At 42.7% G+C, this 24,655-nt stretch overlaps 1 protein-coding gene across 33 annotated transcripts in view; it reads right to left on the bottom strand.

Annotated features, from left to right (window-relative positions):
• Window positions 1–24,655, bottom strand: part of RIMS1 (regulating synaptic membrane exocytosis 1) — a 540,636-nt gene that overhangs the window by 308,015 nt on the left and 207,966 nt on the right. For all 33 annotated transcript variants that reach the window (XM_069726596.1, XM_069726604.1, XM_069726589.1 and 30 more), the window contains 2 exons: window positions 21,709–21,819; window positions 16,320–16,419 (listed from right to left, as the gene is read on the bottom strand). In XM_069726596.1, the coding sequence (XP_069582697.1) occupies window positions 16,320–16,419; window positions 21,709–21,819 (211 nt within the window). The remainder of the gene's footprint in view (window positions 1–16,319; window positions 16,420–21,708; window positions 21,820–24,655) is intronic.

Here is a 24,655-nt window from a genome sequence, read left to right on the forward strand (position 1 = left end):
GAGGTATGTAGCATGGCTAAAGGGTGTGTAGTCGATGGGAGGTATGTGCCACATAAGTGCCTTGTTGCTGTAATGTAGCCCGGAATATTGCGTTGTTTTATATATGTGTGGAGGTGAAACCCTCCTGAGTGTGTTCGGCTTCAGGACTGAGCCGGATGAACTGGACACTTGTTTTCCTTTGCCTGAACCAAAGGCTATTTTGCTTTCTGTTGTTTTGCCACATGGTTTATGGAGCAATAAACCCAGTGAACTTTAAAGGAACACGTCTCCTGAGTGTCAGCCGTCGCAGCTGAGTGAGTGAAATCGCTACAATACATATATACATATTGTGTTACCGCAATCACTAGTGGGTTGGGGAATACTCGCTTGGCAACAGGAAAAATGTAGACAGGCACTGTTTTTCACATAAACAGTCCATGTGGTTTATTATACACTCAGCATAAACCACTGTAGGCCATGTTACATATCACAGACCTCACATAGTCCTTAGCACTTCATAGTATACGGCTTTGAAATGCAGTCACTAAACACGCCGTACCTCTTTGTCCAGTTATCGTGGGTGACCGCACGCCTAACAGTTCATTAATGTCCATGGAACACAATAGGCACCAAAACACGACATTAGGTTGCAGTCTCTAAACATGCTGGACCTTACTCCGTCCAGTTACCATGGGAGACCGCACAGTTCCCAACTGGGTTACCTTCCGGGACTTCCTGCTCCACATGCTGACTCCTGTCAGTACTCTCTCCTAGGGAAGCTACCGAACTGGGATCACTGTCCCTGTGACTAGTGCACTCCCGACAGTCCAGATCCTCAAACGGACTATAGCTTCCCCAACGCAGTGCCATCACAGACTCTGCACACACGGCCTCTCCGTTCGCTATTCAGGACGTCCGTCCCCACCTGGGACCGTCCAACACACAGGCCTCCAGGTCCAAGGCCTCCCCATGTGCTCTTCAGGGATCTGGTCCTACTCCCAGGACCTCACAATAAAGGCCTTCCAGGACCTGAGACACGGACCAAAAAGGTCCATACATTCACAAACATGTGACCACCATGGTCGCATTATAAACTTGTAACCACTCAACACACAGGCCTCCAGGTCCAAGGCCTCCCCATGTGCTCTTCAGGGATCTGGTCCTACTCCCAGGACCTCACAATAAAGGCCTTCCAGGACCTGAGACACGGACCAAAAAGGTCCATACATTCACAAACATGTGACCACCATGGTCGCATTATAAACTTGTAACCACTCCCATAGGTGGGAGGTGTATGTGGTTAGTCAGACCCGCCCAGCTCTTTAACTAAGCCTATAAGACTCCCTTTAAAGTAAACAAACACTTGTTGAACTATAGGTCCCAGAACAACATTAGTTCAGGCCTACAGCGCAGACTCACCCTGCGACACATACGGGCCATTTACAATCATGCCTGCAACTGCCATGCATTCCCATGGCCTCAATACGCCTCCGTGCATATTCTGAGGAGAAGATGCAGCGCCCCCTAGCTGTAACAGGGGTCACTGCATCATAATATAAACACTGCTCAAAAAAATAATGGGAACACTAAAATCCCACATCCTAGATATCACTGATTGAAATATTCCAGTTGTAAATCTTTATTCATTACATAGTGGAATGTGTTGAGTACAATAAAACCTAAAAATTATCAACGCAAATCACAACTAATATCTCATAGGTCTGGAGTTGGAATGATGCTCAAAATCAAAGTGGAAAATGAAGTTACAGGCTGAATCAACTTCAGCGGAAATGTCTCAAGGCAAGGAAATGATGCTCAGTAGTGTGTGTGGCCTCCATGTGCCTGTATGACCTCCCTACAACACCTGGGCATGCTCCTGATGAGGCGGCGGATGGTCGCCTGAGGGATCTCCTCCCAGACCTGGACTAAAGCATCCGCCAGCTCCTGGACAGTCTGTGGTGCAACGTGACATTAGTGGATGGTGCGAGACATGATGTCCCAGATGTGTTCAATTGGATTCAGGTCTGGGGAATGGGCAGGCCAGTCATCTTGCAGGAACTGCTGACACACACCAGCCACATGAGGTCTGGCATTGTACTGCATTAGGAGGAACCCAGAACCAACTGTACCAGCATATGGTCTCACAAGGCGCCTGAGAATCTCATCTCGGTACCTAATGGCAGTCAGGCTACCTCTGGCGAGCACATGGAGAGCTGTGTGGCCCTCCAAAGAAATGCCACCCCACACTATTACTGACCCACTGCCAAACCAGTAATGCTGAAGGATTTTGCAGGCAGCAGATCGCTCTCCACGGTGTCTCCAGACGCTATCACATGTGCTCAGTGTGAATTTGCTTTCATCTGTGAAGAGCACACGGAGCCAGTGGCTAATTTGCCAATCCTGGTGTTCTGTGGCAAACGCCAAGCATCCTGCATGGTGTTGGGCTGTGAGCACAACCCCCATCTGTGGATGTCGGGCACTCAGAACATCCTCATGTAGTCAGTTTCTAACCATTTGTGCAGACACATGCACATTTGTGGCCTGCTGGAGTTCATTTTGCAGGGCTCTGGCAGTGATCCTCCTGTTCCTCCTTGTACAAAGGCTGAGGTAGCGGTCCTGCTGCTGGGTTGTTGCCCTCCTACGGCCCCCTCCATGTCTCCTGGTGTACTAGCCTGTCTCCTGGTAGCGCCTCCAGCCTCTGGACACTACGCTGACAGACAGCAAACCTTCTTGCCACAGCTCGCATTCATGTGCCATCCTGGATGAGCTGCACTACCTGTGCCACTTGTGTGGGTTGTAGAGTCCGTCGCATGCTACCTTGAGTGTGAAAGCACAACCAACATTCAAAAGTGACCACAACATCAGCCAGAAAGCATTGGTTACTGAGATGTGGTCTGTGGTCCCCACCTGCAGAACCACTCCTTTATTGAATGTGTCTTGATAATTGCCAAGAATTTCCATCTGTTGTCTATTCCATTTGCACAACAGCATGTGACATTGATTGTCAAACAGTGTTGCTTCCTAAGTGGACAGTTTGATTTCACAGAAGTTTGATCAACTTGGAGTTATATTCTGTTGTTTAAGTGTTCCCTTTATTTTTTTGAGCAGTGTATATACAGGTCCTTCTCAAAAAATTAGCATATAGTGTTAAATTTCATTATTTACCATAATGTAATGATTACAATTAAACTTTCATATATTATAGATTCATTATCCACCAACTGAAATTTGTCAGGTCTTTTATTGTTTTAATACTGATGATTTTGGCATACAACTCCTGATAACCCAAAAAACCTGTCTCAATAAATTAGCATATCAAGAAAAGGTTCTCTAAACGACCTATTACCCTAATCTTCTGAATCAACTAATTAACTCTAAACACATGCAAAAGATACCTGAGGCTTTTATAAACTCCCTGCCTGGTTCATTACTCAAAACCCCCATCATGGGTAAGACTAGCGACCTGACAGATGTCAAGAAGGCCATCATTGACACCCTCAAGCAAGAGGGTAAGACCCAGAAAAAATTTCTCAACAAATAGGCTGTTCCCAGAGTGCTGTATCAAGGCACCTCAATGGTAAGTCTGTTGGAAGGAAACAATGTGGCAGAAAACGCTGTACAACGAGAAGAGGAGACCGGACCCTGAGGAAGATTGTGGAGAAGGACCGATTCCAGACCTTGGGGAACCTGAGGAAGCAGTGGACTGAGTCTGGTGTGGAAACATCCAGAGCCACCGTGCACAGGCGTGTGCAGGAAATGGGCTACAGGTGCCGCATTCCCCAGGTAAAGCCACTTTTGAGCTACAGAGAAGCAGCACTGGACTGTTGCTAAGTGGTCCCAAGTACTTTTTTCTGATGAAAGCAAATTTTGCATGTCATTCGGAAATCAAGGTGCCAGAGTCTGGAGGAAGACTGGGGAGAAGGAAATGCCAAAATGCCTGAAGTCCAGTGTCAAGTACCCACAGTCAGTGATGGTGTGGGGTGCCATGTCAGCTGCTGGTGTTGGTCCACTGTGTTTCATCAAGGGCAGGGTCAATGCAGCTAGCTATCAGGAGATTTTGGAGCACTTCATGCTTCCATCGGCTGAAATGCTTTATGGAGATGAAGATTTCATTTTTCAGCACGACCTGGCACCTGCTCACAGTGCCAAAACCACTGGTAAATGGTTTACTGACCATGGTATTACTGTGCTCAATTGGCCTGCCAACTCTCCTGACCTGAACCCCATAGAGAATCTGTGGGATATTGTGAAGAGAAAGTTGAGAGACGCAAGACCCAACACTCTGGATGAGCTTAAGGCCGCTATTGAAGCATCCTGGGCCTCCATAACATCTCAGCAGTGTCACAGGCTGATTGCCTCCATGCCACGCCGCATTGAAGCAGTCATTTCTGCCAAAGGATTCCCGACCAAGTATTGAGTGCATAACTGAACATTATTATTTGATGGTTTTTTTGTTTGTTATTAAAAAACACTTTTATTTGATTGGATGGGTGAAATATGCTAATTTATTGAGACAGGTTTTTTGGGTTATCAGGAGTTGTATGCCAAAATCATCAGTATTAAAACAATAAAAGACCTGACAAATTTCAGTTGGTGGATAATGAATCTATAATATATGAAAGTTTAATTGTAATCATTACATTATGGTAAATAATGAAATTTAACACTATATGCTAATTTTTTGAGAAGGACCTGTATATATATATATATATATATACAGTATATATATAGTGTATATGTATATATACAGTGGGGCAAAAAAGTATTTAGTCAGTCAGCAATAGTGCAAGTTCCACCACTTAAAAAGATGAGAGGCGTCTGTAATTTACATCATAGGTAGACCTCAACTATGGGAGACAAACTGAGAAAAAAAAATCCAGAAAATCACATTGTCTGTTTTTTTAACATTTTATTTGCATATTATGGTGGAAAATAAGTATTTGGTCAGAAACAAAATTTCATCTCAATACTTTGTAATATATCCTTTGTTGGCAATGACAGAGGTCAAACGTTTTCTGTAAGTCTTCACAAGGTTGCCACACACTGTTGTTGGTATGTTGGCCCATTCCTCCATGCAGATCTCCTCTAGAGCAGTGATGTTTTTGGCTTTTCGCTTGGCAACACGGACTTTCAACTCCCTCCAAAGGTTTTCTATAGGGTTGAGATCTGGAGACTGGCTAGGCCACTCCAGGACCTTGAAATGCTTCTTACGAAGCCACTCCTTCGTTGCCCTGGCGGTGTGCTTTGGATCATTGTCATGTTGAAAGACCCAGCCACGTTTCATCTTCAATGCCCTTGCTGATGGAAGGAGGTTTGCACTCAAAATCTCACGATACATGGCCCCATTCATTCTTTCATGTACCCGGATCAGTCGTCCTGGCCCCTTTGCAGAGAAACAGCCCCAAAGCATGATGTTTCCACCACCATGCTTTACAGTAGGTATGGTGTTTGATGGATGCAACTCAGTATTCTTTTTCCTCCAAACACGACAAGTTTTGTTTCTACCAAACAGTTCCAGTTTGGTTTCATCAGACCATAGGACATTCTCCCAAAACTCCTCTGGATCATCCAAATGCTCTCTAGCAAACTTCAGACGGGCACGGACATGTACTGGCTTAAGCAGTGGGACACGTCTGGCGCTGCAGGATCTGAGTCCATGGTGGCGTAGTGTGTTACTTATGGTAGGCCTTGTTACATTGGTCCCAGCTCTCTGCAGTTCATTCACTAGGTCCCCCCGCGTGGTTCTGGGATTTTTGCTCACCGTTCTTGTGATCATTCTGACCCCACGGGGTGGGATTTTGCATGGAGCCCCAGATCGAGGGAGATTATCAGTGGTCTTGTATGTCTTCCATTTTCTAATTATTGCTCCCACTGTTGATTTCTTCACTCCAAGCTGGTTGGCTATTGCAGATTCAGTCTTCCCAGCCTGGTGCAGGGCTACAATTTTGTTTCTGGTGTCCTTTGACAGCTCTTTGGTCTTCACCATAGTGGAGTTTGGAGTCAGACTGTTTGAGGGTGTGCACAGGTGTCTTTTTATACTGATAACAAGTTTAAACAGGTGCCATTACTACAGGTAATGAGTGGAGGAAAGAGGAGACTCTTAAAGAAGAAGTTACAGGTCTGTGAGAGCCAGAAATCTTGATTGTTTGTTTCTGACCAAATACTTATTTTCCACCATAATATGCAAATAAATTGTTAAAAAAACAGACAATGTGATTTTCTGGATTTTGTTTTCTCAGTTTGTCTCCCATAGTTGAGGTCTACCTATGATGTAAATTACAGACGCCTCTCATCTTTTTAAGTGGTGGAACTTGCATTATTGCTGATTGACTAAATACTTTTTTGCCCCACTGTATAAAACTAAACTATGTTTATTAAATATATATATATATATATATATATATATATATATATATATACACACAATGCCTACAAGTAATATTCAACCCCCTGCAGATTTAGCAGGTTTAATAAGATGCAAATAAGTTAGAGCCTTCAAACTTCAAACAAGAGCAGGATTTATTAACAGATGCATAAATCTTACAAACCAAAAAGTTTTGTTGCTCAGTTAAATTTTTATAAATTTTAAACATAAAAGTGTGGGTCAATTATTATTCAACCCCTAGGTTTAATATTTTGTGGAATAACCTTTGTTTGCAATTACAGCTAATAATCGTCTTTTATAAGACCTGATCAGGCCGGCACAGGTCTCTGGAGTTATCTTGGCCCACTCCTCCATGCAGATCTTCTCCAAGTTATCTAGGTTCTTTGGGTGTCTCATGTGGACTTTAATCTTGAGCTCCTTCCACAAGTTTTCAATTGGGTTAAGGTCAGGAGACTGACTAGGCCACTGCAACACCTTGATTTTTTGCCTCTTGAACCAGGCCTTGGTTTTCTTGGCTGTGTGCTTTGGGTCGTTGTCTTGTTGGAAGATGAAATGACGACCCATCTTAAGATCCTTGATGGAGGAGCGGAGGTTCTTGGCCAAAATCTCCAGGTAGGCCGTGCTATCCATCTTCCCATGGATGCGGACCAGATGGCCAGGCCCCTTGGCTGAGAAACAGCCCCACAGCATGATGCTGCCACCACCATGCTTGACTGTAGGGATGGTATTCTTGGGGTCGTATGCAGTGCCATCCAGTCTCCAAACGTCACGTGTGTGGTTGGCACCAAAGATCTCGATCTTGGTCTCATCAGACCAGAGAACCTTGAACCAGTCAGTCTCAGAGTCCTCCAAGTGATCATGAGCAAACTGTAGATGAGCCTTGACATGACGCTTTGAAAGTAAAGGTACCTAACGGGCTCGTCTGGAACGGAGACCATTGCGGTGGAGTACGTTACTTATGGTATTGACTGAAACCAATGTCCCCACTGCCATGAGATCTTCCCGGAGCTCCTTCCTTGTTGTCCTTGGGTTAGCCTTGACTCTTCGGACAAGCCTGGCCTCGGCACGGGAGGAAACTTTCAAAGGCTGTCCAGGCCGTGGAAGGCTAACAGTAGTTCCATAAGCCTTCCACTTCCGGATGATGCTCCCAACAGTGGAGACAGGTAGACCCAACTCCTTGGAAAGGGTTTTGTACCCCTTGCCAGCCTTGTGACCCTCCACGATCTTGTCTCTGATGGCCTTGGAATGCTCCTTTGTCTTTCCCATGTTGACCATGTATGATTGCTGCTCACAAGTTTGGGGAGGGTCTTAAATAGTCAGAAAAGGCTGGAAAAAGAGATAATTAATCCAAACATGTGAAGCTCATTGTTCTTTGTACCTGAACTACTTCTTAATACTTTAGGGGAACCAAACAGAATTCTGGTGGGTTGAGGGGTTGAATAATAAATGACCCTCTGAAAAGACTTTTCACAATTTAAAAAAAAAAAAAACAAAGAAATAACATTCTTTTTTGCTGCAGTGCATTTCACACTTCCAGGCTGATCTACAGTCCAAATGTCACAATGCCAAGTTAATTCCAAATGTGTAAACCTTCTAAATCTGCAGGGGGTTGAATACTAATTGTAGGCACTGTGTATGTATATATATATATATATATATATATATATATATATATATATATATATATATATATATATACTGTACACAGGGACAGCGTTAGGGACAGGCAGAGTAGGCAGCTGCCTTGGGTCCCCACTGCCCTAGGGGCCCCCAGCCAGGGGCGGACATACCACTGGTGCCACTGCTCTGAGGCCGAGAGGTGGAGGGTTGTCTCTGCAGGCAGGCCCCGTATCAGGTAGCATCGGGCCCCCCTCACTCCCTCCTGTAATCATGCTAACACCCAGTGCCAGCGAGAGAGCGGCGCGTGGAGTGCAGGAGTTTAAAAGGGGGGCGTGTCATGCAGGGAGAGATGCTGGCCAATGAACGCTTTCCTCACCAGACTGAGGAGAGCGCTCATTGGTTGCTGTCTCTCTGTTCTCCTGCATGGCGCGCCCCAATGGTGACTGGTGAGTACTCACCTACAGTCAGGGGCCCCGCCGCACAGCACACAGGGAGTCAGGGACAGCAGTGGAGGAAGAGCAGGACTTAAGTTGTATATCTGCTCCCTCCACTGTTCTGTTCCCAGCAGGCTGCGGCATCTCCTCACTGTGAAGAGATGGGGAGGAGGCTCACTGCACGGGACAGCACGGCAGCACCAGGGGGCTGGTATCAGTCCTGTCTGCTCTGTGCCCCATCCCCCACAGTGAGTTCTGCTGCCCTCTCCAACTGTACTGACCTCCTCCAGGGCTCATCTGATCACCTGATATAAAAGATTAGTATGTGTGTATGTATATGCTTGTAGATGTATATATGTATGTGCATGTATGCATGTATGTGTATGTATGTGCATCTGTGTATGTACAGTGTGTGTGTGTGTGTCTATCTATGTGTATGCATGTACAGTATATGTGTATGTCTGTGTATAGTATATGTGTGTATCTGTGTATATGCGAAATATTTGTATGCATATATGGTATATATGTATGTTTATGTGCATGTATGTACAGTATATGTGTATGTATATGTGTGTGCGGTATGTGTATACTATATGTGTATATAAGTATAAAGCAACAAAAGAGGAAAGGAGCAGCACAGCTTCACCAAACAGAGATAATCAATGGGCACATGGAAAATATGTAGCAGTCCGAAAAAGAGAAGGAGGTGCTATTTGCATGAATAAAGTCCATATGAAATCCAAACAAAAAGAATTGCAAATGCACTCACCAACTGCAGTAGAAAGTGTTCTTTTATTCAAACACAAGACGGTACATCTTCACGGCACGGGGGAGTGAAGGGTAGCCAGAAAGAGTGTGCGGCAGACGAGACGACGGCCGTTTCGCGCTAAACAAGAGCGCTTCTACGGGTCTATGACCGAAAGGGATGTGACGCCAGGCTAAGTAGGTAAGTGAATGCGAACTCCACCTGTGTCATCAACCCGTCGGACATCAAAAAAAGTGCACAGTGTAATAAAAACAATTAAAAACAAACGCATATTACTGACATAAAAATAATATATATATACACACATATAATCCTGTAAAGAACAGTATATAATATATATAATATGCTATAGATCGAATCCTATTCTAAGCTTTTATCCATACATTAGTCTGGAACCCGGGGGAAAGAAGATGGTATCATATATACTCCTGTCAGAGTTGTATCGAAAATATATATTATGCTAAAGGGTGCAACGATATAGTAATGCTGAATACTTTTAAAAGGAAACAGAAAACACACAGAAAAAACGCAGAAAAATCGCAGAAAAAGCGCAGAAAAGACACAAGAAAAGCGCAAAAAAGCGCAAAAAAAGCGCAAAAAGAAGCGACAAGCTAGAACAAACTCAAAACTACAAGAAAACCGACATATCAACTCTATCGTTTAAGCCTGCTGGTCCAGTGGCTTTCGTTCGTAAGATCCATTTTGCCTCTTGTCTCAATAATATTTTATGAACATCTCCACCCTGTATTGGCAAGACTATTTTTTCTATACCCGCAAAGGTCAACACTTCTGGATTACCATCATGACTTTCTTTTACATGATCAATTAATCTTGGAACACCCTTGCCAGACGTGACCGATTTGAAGTGCTCCCTAAACCGCATGTATAGCCTACGAATAGTCTTGCCGATATAAAATCGCCCGCAAGGACAGAAAACTGGAGATGTTCATAAAATATTATTGAGACAAGAGGCAAAATGGATCTTACGAACGAAAGCCACTGGACCAGCAGGCTTAAACGATAGAGTTGATATGTCGGTTTTCTTGTAGTTTTGAGTTTGTTCTAGCTTGTCGCTTATTTTTGCGCTTTTTTGCGCTTTTCTTGTGTTTTTTCTGCGCTTTTTCTGCGTTTTTTCTGTGTGTTTTCTGTTTCCTTTTAAAAGTATTCAGCATTATTATATCGTTGCACCCTTTAGCATAATATATATTTTGGATACAACTCTGACAGGAGTATATATGATACAATCTTCTTTCCCCCGGGTTCCAGACTAATGTAAGGATAAAAGCTTAGAGTAGGATTCGATCTATAGCATATTATATATATTATATATATTATATACTGTTCTTTACAGGATTATATGTGTATATATATATATTATTTTTATGTCAGTAATATGCGTTTGTTTTTAATTGTTTTTATTACACTGTGCACTTTTTTGATGTCCGACGGGTTGATGACACAGGTGGAGTTCGCATTCACTTACCTACTTAGCCTGGCGTCACTTCCCTTTCGGTCATAGACCCGTAGAAGCGCTCTTGTTTAGCGTGAAACGGCCGTCGTCTCGTCTGCCGCACACTCTTTCTGGCTACCCTTCACTCTCCCGTGCCGTGAAGATGTACCGTCTTGTGTTTGAATAAAAGAACACTTTCTACTGCAGTTGGTGAGTGTATATAAGTATGTGTGTATGTACAGTATATGTGTATGTTTATACGGTATATGTGTGTATGTACGGTATGTGTGTATATGTATGTACGGTACGATTATGTGTATCTGTATGTTTGTACGGTATATGCGTGTATGCATGTACGGTATATGTATGTGTATCTATGTGTATGTACGGTATATGTGTGTATGTACAGTATATGTATGTATGACGGTATCTGTATCTGTATGTATGTGTAGTATATATAGTGTTTGTATATACGGTATATGTATGCACAGTATGTCTGTATGTACGGTATATGCGTGTGTGTATGTATAGTACGTGTATGTATGACGGTATATGTATGTGTATCTGTGTGTTTGTATATGCATGTGTGTATGTACAGTATGTGTAAGTATGACGGTATGTGTATCTGTGTGAATATATGGTATATGTGTGTGTTTGCATGTACAGTATATGTATGCATATCTGTCTGTATGTATGTGCAGTATACCGTATTTTTCAGACTATAAGACGCACCGGACCATAAGGCGCACCCCAAATTTGGGGTGAAAATTGCAGAAAAAAGATTTTTTATAAGATGGGGGTCCGTCTTATTGTCCGAATTTACAGTATCTTACCTGAGGGCTGGCGGTGGCAGAGCAGGGTCACAGGAGGCAAGGTGTCGGCAGAGGTGGGGTGATGCTGGGATGAGGAGGTGCTGGGATGAGAAGGTGCTGGGATGAGGAGGTGCTGGGATGAGGAGGTGCTGGGATGAGGAGGAGCTGGGATCAGGAGGTGCTGGGATCAGGAGGTGCTGGGATCAGGAGGTGCTGGGATCAGGAGGTGCAGTGAGAGGTATGGCGTGAGAGGGGTCCCAGGCTTACCGTGCAGGAAATGCAGGCTTACCGTGGCGGCAGAGGTGCGGTGGCAGAGGTGCGGTGGCAGAGGTGCAGCGGCAGAGGAGGCGCAGTAAGCGGGGTCCCTTTCCCCGGTATGGTGATGCAGCAGCCCGTTAAGCAGCAGAGCCGGGTGAATCCTGTTGTTATCGGTGGGGGCGGCCATCTTCCTGAGGCCGCGCGTGTGCAGATGAAGCGCTCTGCTTCCCGGGGCTTCAGGAAAATGGCCGCGGGAGGCCGCGCGTGCGCAGATGGAGATTGCGGCGGCCATTTTCCTGAAGCCCCGGGAAGCAGAGTGCTCCATCTGCGCACGCGCGGCCTCAGGAAAATGGCCGCCACCACCGATAACAACAGGATTCACCCGGCTCTGCTGCTTACCGGGCTGCTGCATCACCTCACCGGAGAAAGGGACCCCGCTTACTGCGCCTCCTCTGCCGCCACACCTCTGCCGCCGCACCTCTGCCGCTGCACCTCTGCCACCGCACCTCTGCTGCCACGGTAAGCCTGCATTGCGACTATTAGACACACCCCCCATTTTCCCCCCTTTTTTGGGGGGGGAAAAAGTGCGTCTTGTAGTCCGAAAAATGCATGTGTATCTGTGTGTATGTATGTACAGTATGTGTGTGTTTGCATGTACAGTATATGAATGTGTATCTATGTATGCACGGTGTAACGCATATATATACAGTGGGGCAAAAAAGTATTTAGTCAGTCAGCAATAGTGCAAGTTCCACCACTTAAAAAGATGAGAGGCGTCTGTAATTTACATCATAGGTAGACCTCAACTATGGGAGACAAACTGAGAAAAAAAAATCCAGAAAATCACATTGTCTGTTTTTTTAACATTTTATTTGCATATTATGGTGGAAAATAAGTATTTGGTCAGAAACAAAATTTCATCTCAATACTTTGTAATATATCCTTTGTTGGCAATGACAGAGGTCAAATGTTTTCTGTAAGTCTTCACAAGGTTGCCACACACTGTTGTTGGTATGTTGGACCATTCCTCCATGCAGATCTCCTCTAGAGCAGTGATGTTTTTGGCTTTTCGCTTGGCAACACGGACTTTCAACTCCCTCCAAAGGTTTTCTATAGGGTTGAGATCTGGAGACTGGCTAGGCCACTCCAGGACCTTGAAATGCTTCTTACGAAGCCACTCCTTCGTTGCCCTGGCGGTGTGCTTTGTATCATTGTCATGTTGAAAGACCCAGCCACGTTTCATCTTCAATGCCCTTGCTGATGGAAGGAGGTTTGCACTCAAAATCTCACGATACATGGCCCCATTCATTCTTTCATGTACCCGGATCAGTCGTCCTGGCCCCTTTGCAGAGAAACAGCCCCAAAGCATGATGTTTCCACCACCATGCTTTACAGTAGGTATGGTGTTTGATGGATGTAACTCAGTATTCTTTTTCCTCCAAACACGACAAGTTGTGTTTCTACCAAACAGTTCCAGTTTGGTTTCATCAGACCATAGGATATTCTCCCAAAACTCCTCTGGATCATCCAAATGCTCTCTAGCAAACTTCAGACGGGCCCGGACATGTACTGGCTTAAGCAGTGGGACACGTCTGGCACTGCAGGATCTGAGTCCATGGTGGCGTAGTGTGTTACTTATGGTAGGCCTTGTTACATTGGTCCCAGCTCTCTGCAGTTCATTCACTAGGTCCCCCCGGGTGGTTCTGGGATTTTTGCTCACCGTTCTTGTGATCATTCTGACCCCACGGGGTGGGATTTTGCGTGGAGCCCCAGATCGAGGGAGATTATCAGTGGTCTTGTATGTCTTCCATTTTCTAATTATTGCTCCCACTGTTGATTTCTTCACTCCAAGCTGGTTGGCTATTGCAGATTCAGTTTTCCCAGGCTGGTGCAGGGCTACAATTTTGTTTCTGGTGTCCTTTGACAGCTCTTTGGTCTTCACCATAGTGGAGTTTGGAGTCAGACTGTTTGAGGGTGTGCACAGGTGTCTTTTTATACTGATAACAAGTTTAAACAGGTGCCATTACTACAGGTAATGAGTGGAGGAAAGAGGAGACTCTTAAAGAAGAAGTTACAGGTCTCTGAGAGCCAGAAATCTTGATTGTTTGTTTCTGACCAAATACTTATTTTCCACCATAATATGCAAATAAAATGTTAAAAAAACAGACAATGTGATTTTCTGGATTTTTTTTTCTCAGTTTGTCTCCCATAGTTGAGGTCTACCTATGATGTAAATTACAGACACCTCTCATCTTTTTAAGTGGTGGAACTTGCACTATTGTTGACTGACTAAATACTTTTTTGCCCCACTGTATATATATATATATATATATATATATATATGTTTATTATAAACACACAGTATTATATTCTGTTGGGGGGCTGAATTATATGCTATGGGGGGTTGCGTTATACTATATGAGGTCAGAATTATATTCTATATGGGGACTGCATTATACTCTATGGAGGACTATGGGAGTGTATTATACTATATGGAGGACTATGGGGGTGTATTATACTATATGGAGGACTATGTGGAGTCTATTATATATATAAGGTTATACACATGGGAAGAAGGAATCAATGTCACCATTACACACTGAATGGGAAACCACTGGGTAAATCTGACAGGGAGAAGGACTTGGGGATCCTAGTTAATGATAAACTTACCTGGAGCAGCCAGTGCCAGGCAGCAGCTGCCAAGGCAAACAGGATCATGGGGTGCATTAAAAGAGGTCTGGATACACATGATGAGAGCATTATACTGCCTCTGTACAAATCCCTAGTTAGACCGCACATGGAGTACTGTGTCCAGTTTTGGGCACCGGTGCTCAGGAAGGATATAATGGAACTAGAGAGAGCACAAAGGAGGGCAACAAAATTAATAAAGGGGATGGGAGAACTACAATACCCAGATATATTAGCGAAATTAGGATTATTTAGTCTAGAAAAAAGACGACTGAGAGGCGATCTAATAACCATGTATAAGTATATAAAGGGACAATACAAATATCTCGCTGAGGATCTGTTTATACCAAGGAAGGTGACGGGCACAAGGGGGCATTCTTTGCGTCTGGAGGAGAGAAGGTTTTTCCACCAACATAGAAGAGGATTCTTTACTGTTAGGGCAGTGAGAATCTGGAATTGCTTGCCTGAGGAGGTGGTGATGGCGAACTCAGTCGAGGGGTTCAAGAGAGGCCTGGATGTCTTCCTGGAGCAGAACAATATTGTATCATACAATTAGGTTCTGTAGAAGGACGTAGATCTGGGGATTTATTATGATGGAATATAGGCTGAACTGGATGGACAAATGTCTTTTTTCGGCCTTACTAACTATGTTACTATGTTACTATGTATGTATTATACTATATGGAGGACTATGGGGAGTGTGTTATACTATATGGAGAACTAGAGGGAGTACATTATACTATATGGAGGACTAGGGGGGTACATTATACTATATGGAGGACTATGGAAGTGTATTATACTATATGGAGAACTATGAGGAGTGCAAAATGCAAGATATTCATCAAGTGATCGGTTTGGTTATGCTGCAACAAAAATCATTGTTCTCAGCAGCACATCGCCCGGTGAAAACTGCAGATATGCTGCTAAGATGGTACTGTATGTGGACAGATTGATCTACTAGTGATTATTCTGTCCCCATCATTATTCCTCAGCCGGTGTAAAGTGGCCGGAAACAAGCCGCGAATGACTTCAAGATTGTTAATCACACTCGTTTAGTGGCCTGAAATCGGCACATGTAACTGCAACGGAAATGTTTCTGTGTGATGATGCAATTTGTTAGCATTTGGTGCCCCATTTTAAACTTTTGCCTAGGGCCCCAATTTGCCTAAAACCGGCCCTGACTGTACATATGAAGTACACAGAAGACAGTATGTCTATACACATAGACGAACACTTGTACATGCACACACATACTAACAAAAAAAAAGTATGTTTATATACACAGACACACAAGTATCATCTATATATACAGTGCATACGGTATACATATACCTATATATATTTTATCTATATATATATATACAGTATATATATATATATATACACATATATATATATACACACACACACACATTACGCACACATAAACAAATACATACACACATATACACCAACGATTGAGGCTCAGCACTATCCCTTTCCTTTCTCTATTTCCACAATGCTGCATTCACATTGCCTGATGAAGAAGCTATTCATGACAAAAGGAAAAAATAGCATCTCTGTTCGAAGCCTCTGTATATGCAATCATTAAGGTGTTCATTAAGATCCGTAAAGATGAAAGGTCTGCTTTAATTATATGTATGCTAAATCACTTTTTGGTCTTCTCTGCAAACATTGACCCTAACCTGACGATATTGTGGAAATTAAAAAGAAAGAAAGCTGCAAAAATGTAAGTAAAACATTGTACCTCTGAAATAATTGTGTAGGACACAGGAGCATGTTAATATTAATATATTTTACACACAGTCAAGACCCCTGACAGAAGATCGGAATGTTCTTATAAATGTAAACGATAAGATTCTTGTAGTATTCTACACAAAGACAATTCACTCCAAGGGTATAGGCCAACAGCTTAGGTGGTGAATACCTGCTCGTAAATGGCCTACAACATCTGCCAGGCTTCCCTTCTTTACTTTGGTGATGAAGGCACCAAGACGTCCTGTTTCTGTCATTTTGCCACCAACAACCTGAGTATAAAAGCCAAGCAGTACATACAATTAGGGAAAATACGACTAAAAATATGTCCATAAAACGTCATTAATAACGCACTAATAATGGATACATTGGTTGTCCTAGAGAAGAAATCTAGTTCTTTGATTGGAATTGTCCAGCTATATGGGTGTTGTGAGTCCAGTATTCATGAATCCCAGAAAAGACCATCTAAGCCTTTTCCCAGAGGCTTGCCTTTACTTCAAATGTCCCATACCACACTTCATCTGCTCAGTAGCACACTAGAAGCATCTTCGAATCCTACATTTATCAAGTGCATTGAATGGCGCAATTATATCATAAGTATGGAACAGAACGGACTGCGAGAAACTGACGTCACACGGACGTTCTACTGTGGCACAAGGGCTGGATTCGCACTCACGCATGGCGAGTCGCTGCTTCCCTTTATATACTTGCTTCACATGAATAGAATAAACATTTTAACATATCTTATTTGAGAAATAACACTTTTTCCTCCTGGAAGGTCCTTTCATTCTCTAAATGTAAGGATTCTGGACTTTCCTGGTGCCTGTTCGCCCTGATCCAAGATGGAGTCCTGGATCTCACCCTGTCATGGAACTTCCTGTCTGTCCTGATTGTTTAAGTGCGGGTCATGTGTGCTAAGGTGCCTGAGTATTTTGTGCTGCTGGCTCCTGAGCTTCTGCCGGTTTGCTGGTGAACTCCCTGCTTCTTCTGCTCACTACTCGGTGGCCTGCCTTTCTCCATTCAGCTACCTCTCGCCTCTGGAACTTCTGCAACGGGCTGCGCACCAGTGGAAGTATCTTCCTTGTTTGCTAAACTTTTCCCAGTGTTGTGCCTCTTTGCACAACCACACCAGGTGAGCAAGATTCAAGCTGTGCTGGTCTCATCCAGAAATATTTACTCATCTGCTACGCTTCGATAGCGCTCTCCCTCTTTTCCCCTCGTCCTCTCTTTCCCAGGACTGCATTTACACAACGCATCATCTGTGAATTATTGGACTCCTACTAACAAGTACTGGCACATATGTGATCAAGTGTTGCTGGACTTCCTCATTTAAAGGACTGTGTGCATTCTAACTATAAAATGGACTGCCTTGTTTAAATATCTGTTCGCCTCTAAGTTTGCTGTGATTTACTTTATTGTGCTGAGGCCCTTGTTACCTTGTTACTACAGCAGGAATATCTGTATTATGCTCTGTTTGCTTTTTACTATATAGAGCTGAAGACCTTGTTGCAATTGCAGAAATATCTGGGTCTGTTCTGTTTACATTTCTGTTTCGAGTAAAAATATTCTTTGCTGCAACTTTGTTCTGGCTTTATCCCATGCTATTAGATTCCGTAGTATCCATAGATATAGTTATTACACTAAATTTTCATTTTACAGGTAGAATCTGTCTTCAGTTAGTACAGGTTTTCCTATTACTAATATAGGAGATGACAGGTGGTGCTTATAAAGTTCTATGGAGAATTGTTACTATCGTTTCAGGAGTACTAGCAGCAAAATGTCTGTCTCTGCCTCCTCCTCTTCCCTCTTCATACAACTTTAAAAGCAGTAATGGGAAAATCTCTTTCCACTGAATACAGATTTTATCCATGAGATGAGAGCGAATGATCAGTCCAGGAGGAGAAAGAAGCAGATTTCTGAAATAAGATCAATTACAAAGTTTCTTATTTTCATGCGTGCTATTGATTCATTAAATCAAAATTCAGTCGTTAAATACCTACTTTATTGAATTTGGCCTTTGGGAGATAATTTAAGAACTGGAATGGTGAAAGGTTTCTACATTCCAATTCTCTGGAATGCACTGCCCAGGTTAATATGATTAATCCCTACAGTTTTAAGCGTGCCCTAAAAACGCCTTTGTTCAGACTGGCCTACCGCCTCAACGCATGAACCTAACTATCCCTGTGTGGCCCATTCAAAAAACGTAAACCATAATCAGGTTCCTCGCATCATGTTCTCATTTACTTTATGCAGTTAATAGCCCTCTGTGTCTGTACTGTTACATACTTAGGCTGTTAACTGGTTCATGCAGCTTTACATGAACACCCGAGCCTTACACTATGGCCGGTCCGAATAACTAAAGCAATTGTTACCATCCACCTCTCGTGTCTCCCCTTATTCCTCATAGTTTGTGAGCTTGCGAGCAGGGCCCTCACTCCTCTTGGCATCTGTTTTGATCTCTGTTTATTGTTATGCTGTAATGTCTATTGTCTGTACAAGTCCCCTCTATAATGTAAAGTGCTGCAGAATATGTCAGCGCTATAGAAAAAAAATATTATTATTATTACCAGTCTTCTGAGAAGAAAATGAAAAGACACCTTTTGAGCATTAGCTTCTATGATACATGTGCTGTTCATGGATGTACTATATATGCTTGTGCCCCATACCAAATTACCATTACTTTACTGTAAATCATTGCACTAAATGGCCAAATATATGTTGGCACCGCTCCAAATTGCTGAGTTGAGTTATTACGGACGTAAATAAATAGCCGAACAGGAGGTCAAAAAAGAAGGCAAGACCACAGTTATGAAGAATAAAACATTAGCTTTATTGAGACAAAAAAAGTGGTAAAAGGTGGCACTAACAATACAAGGAGTGCCCGCAATCACAAATGCGACATGGTAGTGATCCGAGAGGATAAAAACAATAAAATATAATGTATGAGACAGTTGTGGGGTCAAAACCTATGGACTAAGGATAGAGTGACAATGTGCAGAAATGTAATAAAGAAAATCAATCATGTATATGCAGAGTATACAACACCTGTAAAAGATATGTCAACAAGTAGAAGATAATATATATATACAGCTGCGGCAAAAATTAAGAGACCACTGCAAAATGTTCAGTTTGTCTGATTTTTCTCTGCATAGGTTTATTTTTGAGTAAAATGTAAATTGTTCATTTATTCTATAAACTTCTGACAACATGTCTCCGAATTTCCAAGCAATAGATTTTGGTTTTTCTGAAAAGGAGAAATGGTCCAAGTAAAAAAAAAAAAACAGTGCTTTCAGACCTCAAATAATGCAAAGAAAACAAGTTCATAATCATTTAGAAACAACGATACTAATGTTTTAACTCAGGAAGAGTTCAGAAATCAATGTTTTGTGGAATAACCATGATTTTTAATCACAGCTTTCATGCGTCTTGGCATGCTTTCCATCAGTCTTTCACACTGCTTCTGGCGCAGAAATGTAATCAGTTCTTCTTTGTTTGATGGCTTGTGACTATCCATCATCCTCCTGATTACATTCCCGAGGTTTTCAATGGGGTTCAGGTCTGGAGATTGGGCTGCCCATGACAGGGTGTTGATGTGGTGGTCTCTTAATTTTTGCCAGAACTGTATATATGTCCAATGAGGTTAAAATATATAGATTGGATCAAATCTAGGCACTATATGCATTGACATAAAATATGTGTATGTCACTTTAAAAGTAAGGCCAGTGGTCAGTAAGTGGTAACCGTATATAATGTGCCTGTAATGGGGAGAGAATAATGACAATGAAGCTGTAAAGGGAATTAAAGTGCTATATGAATGGAGTGTGGATGAAATGGCAAAGATGACAAAGGTGTGGACACTATGGATAAACAGTTACAGGACCGTGGTAGGTAAGTAAGTAAAAAATATAAAAGATGAAAAAGGTATAAGAAGGAGCTGTATGAGAGCGACCACAGCAGATGGGATGTAGTGATCAGATGCACAATGTACTGTATAAGGATGCCAAGAGATACAGGCAAAATGAATGGCTGTTTGTAGAGCACAGAAGTGAGCCGAGACGTAGGTAGGAACAAATAACAGGCACATGGGTAGGCAGACAACAGCAAGGATTAGCAATGTAGAACCATTACCTATATGGTCACAGAGGTGAGTGCAGGAACGGGCCCCAACGCGCGCTTCGGATCAAGTCCTTCAATTCCTGACAAAGGACTTTTTTGACCTCCTGTTCGGCTATTTCTCCTTATTTATCTACTCTATATTGGAATGGTTTGCCATTTACATTCCACGAGCAAGTATATATGGTTATCTATGCTTTCCGTTATATACTATTGCTTTGCTGAGTGTGTATCTTTCCATTGCGAACGTGCAGTAAATGAAGCACACAGCCATGTCATCTCCATAGACAAACATTAGTGGGAGTATGGGTTGTACCAAAAAGCTATGTACACTTTAAACCTGGCACTGTCGTAGGATGTACATTTTTGAAATCCCTGAAAGCTAGAAGTGTGTCATGTAGGAGTAACAAGAGTTCAGTCACTAAGCAGCTTACCCAGAACCATAGAACCGGTAGTGTTTAAGTGAGTGCTAGGAAACATAAATTGACTATACCCTTTTGCATCACTCACTACATAGTTCCACATTGCCTAGAGAAGTAGTATCATTGGTGTAAGGCACCTGCCACCACATTCAGTGGAAAGGTGTTCACCAGAGTAATGAACTATGTTTCACTACATAGCAGTCTGACGAATGAATCTAGAACTAACATCTTTATATCTTCTTTTACATCTTATATCTGTTGCTGCATTTACAGTGATTAGCATGTTAAGTCATATCTGAAAGGGTATTTAGCGCTTTAAGCATGACAGAGCACTTCCCGAACCTCCGCCTCCTGAGGTTGTTTCAATGCCCAGCCCCAGGCTCTTTAGCTTGACTGACAGCTCACTGACTGATTTCTCTGCCTGTCACCTGATCTCACACATACAGTGAGCCATCAATCGCGCTAAGAAGGCCGGTGCTAGGCAGGGAAACAACCTGGGGAAGGTAGTGGCTCCTTAAGTGCTCTGTCACTGAATGACATTATTATATATGAATTTAAACGCTAATTTCTCAGGAATGTAGCAACAAATAGAAGACGTAAAGGGGTGAATGGATTTACATTACAAAGACCCACTTATACATGATTTTAGAGGGGTTGATCTTACTGACAGACTATCCTTACAGTCTAAAAGTGGTCTAGATTAAAGGGGAACTGATTACATTTGTATAGTAAAAGAACTGCGACAATTCTAAACCTGGTGCATTTTGAAGCATGGGACTGGCTTTCTTTTTCTGCCCCTGTACATTTACACCAGAGATATGACCCTTTGTTCACCCTTGCCTTTGATAAATCATTCACAGCCTGTCCATGTCTAGTTTCTTGCCTGTTATTCCCTTTTGTTGTCCCAAATTTGAGCTGTGAATTTTTAGCTGTGAAAACCAACTTATACTGAATAATATATGTGGAGCTGTGTGAAATATTATACTTCCACAAGAATAGAGTTTTCTGGAGAAGCGGCTTACTTACTTTCAGTCCTAGAAGCGCTCCAGATTCTTTTGGCATACTTGTTCTCTTATTTAAAATAACACGTCCAATTAAACGATCCCCCTCCTTCGATGGCTGCCAGGTAACAGGGTGCTGGAGGAGAACATCAAACACAAAGTGAGGATGTGCTTACTGCTCACTTCTCTATTGCAACACTTTACGTAATGACTACTCGGTTTTGGCAGGGTATATTATGCCGAGTGGGTTGATTTAGAAAGGCAGAGAACATTTTACTATACATGGGAAAGACCGCAATACAGGTCACCGAGTCTGGGTTTATAATAATCTCGATTTTTTTTTTTTTTTTTTTTTTTTTTTTTTCTACAGCAGATTTGATTATAACTAAAAGGACAGTGTATAAAGCAATTCAGCCCTAACATCAACATCACAAGTGAGAAGAGCTCGGTGTGAATGTCAATCTCTGAAAATTAATGTATTAGCGCCTAAGGAGGTTATCAATTCTGCTCTGAATACATTCTTGGACGGAATCGGTCACCAGGTTTCTGCCACCTAATCTAACAGAAGCATAATGTAGAGACAGAGACACTGATTCCAGCGATGTGTCACTTACAGGACTGCTTGCTGTAGTTTTGATAACATTACAGTTTTATCAGCAGGAGATTATAACTAGGGGACTAGTAAACCCGTGGCTGTGTAGTCCTCCATATTAGTGAGTTCTGTATAACCCCACCCCTACCATGGATTCTCAGCTTTCTGCCTATGCAGTGTACACAGAAAGTAGTCAATCAGTACTGGGGGAAGGGGTTATACAGAGAATTAGTAAGTGGATGGCAAATATGGGGGTGAATCATATAGGCTGTGTATGATATTACAGACAAAGACTTCAGAGCAGAGTTCAGGAGTGCAGAAGTGTCAGCCTCAGGAAAATGGAGTTGCAGTAGTTGCCTAGGAATAAAGCTGTGTTAATATGTGGTAAAAGTCAGAAACTAGAAGCAAGTTGTAAGCTATACATCATGGGGTCTGAAACTTAAAGAGAGTGCCCAATACATTGACATTGATGACCTATCCTTAGGATATAGGTCATCAATGTCTGATTGGTGGGGGTACGACATTTGGCAACCACGCAGATCAGCTGTCCTTGGTGCCAGCGGCTGCAGAGCGGTTTTCTTTCAGATTTAATTTATAAAGTATATGTGAAAGATTATTAAAATCGCTTGATCTACATTATTATTTAATAAGAATTAAAACAACAGTTAGTCTTTAATTTATTCCATGTAATGCCCATCTCACACCACCTTCTAGTCTCCACTTTTCTAGATTTTGTCTTTTCTCTATATACTACCTTCTTCCATCTCTTTTTACATTTTACTTGCCATGTTTATTTTCTGTTTCATTCATGTACATTTCGGTAATTGTGATATTTTTTATGTTCTATTCTGTATATTGCATAGAAAGCAAACAATTGACTTCTGTCATTTTGGAGGCATGCACTGCACTGTAGAAATATATGTAGTGTGGTATGGCGACTGGTCATGTGGTTAATGGGCGGTATGTATCGCACAGGTGGGTGGCCCTGTGATGGAAGCCTGGGCGTGTTTTGTTCAGCAGATCTACTGCTGAGGGATTTGCTTTACATTGGGAAGGCTTCCAGGTGACTTGGACAGATGGGTGAGTCCAGTCACCTACAAACCCTCCCAAGGAGGTGTGTCTGAATACCCAAGATGAAGCCTGTATGTGACTGTGTGTTTGAGGACCTGCGGTGAAGTCACGATCACCTGACTAGCCGTGTGGTAGGTACCTGGATGTGGTTACAACTATGCATGTGTCTGGCATATGGGAGCGAGTGCTGGCTAGTCTGAGCCAGAGCAAGGAGGCCTGTGAGATACCTCCGTAGTGGACGGTCTGATAACCGTGAGTGATACTGACGGGGTCAGTGAGAGACGTCTGTGGGATACCTCTGAGGACAAGAGGCATCCGGGAACCTGTTGGGCCAACACCAACAGGTAACGGACTGTAATCCGTGCTATGCTGACCGGGGTGTAAAGCCGAATGTGTACAGACGGTGTTCAGAATGTTGCATACTACAGAGTTCCTGAGATTGTGGTTTATGCTGATGTCAAAATAAACCTAATAGACTGTTTTTGTAATAAAATCGTGCCTGTGTGTGTTTATCCCATTGCCAAGCGAATGTCCCCCAAGACACGCAGTAAGTGTTATCTTACAGCAGTAACACAACAAATAATAACGAAAAATACATAATTCGGGGATTAACAAATTCTACTTTAGATTTGGTAAAGGGTTAATTATATATATATAATATGTGGGGGTAACCACCGTTTGGGCGCATGGGAGAGCTTGGAAGGGAAGGAGTGCCATTTGGAATGCAGACTTAGATGGAATGGTCTGCAGGCGTCACGTTGCATTTGCAGAGCCCCTGATGTAACTAAACAGTAGAAACCCCCCACAAGTGACACCATATTGGAAACTAGACCCCCCCAAGGAACTTATCTAGATGTGTTGTGAGAACTTTGAACCCAAGTGTTTCACTACAGTTTATAACGCAGAGCCGTGAAAATAAAAAATCTTTTTTTCCCACAAAAATTATTTTTTAGCCCCCAGTTTTGTATTTTCCCAAGGGTAACTGGAGAAATTGGTCCCCAAAAGTTGTTGTTCAATGTGTACTGAGTACGCTGACACCCCATATGTTGGGGTAAACCCCTGTTTGGGTGCACGGGAGAGCTCTGAAGGGAAGGAGCACTGTTTTACTTTTTCAACGCAGAATTGGCTGGAATTGAGATCGGACGCCATGTTGGAAACCCCCCAATTATAACTGAAACTCTAATCTAAACACACCCCTAACCCTAATCTCAACGGTAACCCTAACCACACCCATAACCCTGACACACCCCTAACCCTAATCTCAATCCTATTCCCAACCGTAAATGTAATCCAAACCCTAACTTTAGCC

This window comes from Ranitomeya imitator, chromosome 5 (genome assembly GCF_032444005.1).
Source record: "Ranitomeya imitator isolate aRanImi1 chromosome 5, aRanImi1.pri, whole genome shotgun sequence".
Taxonomy (NCBI): domain Eukaryota; kingdom Metazoa; phylum Chordata; class Amphibia; order Anura; family Dendrobatidae; genus Ranitomeya; species Ranitomeya imitator.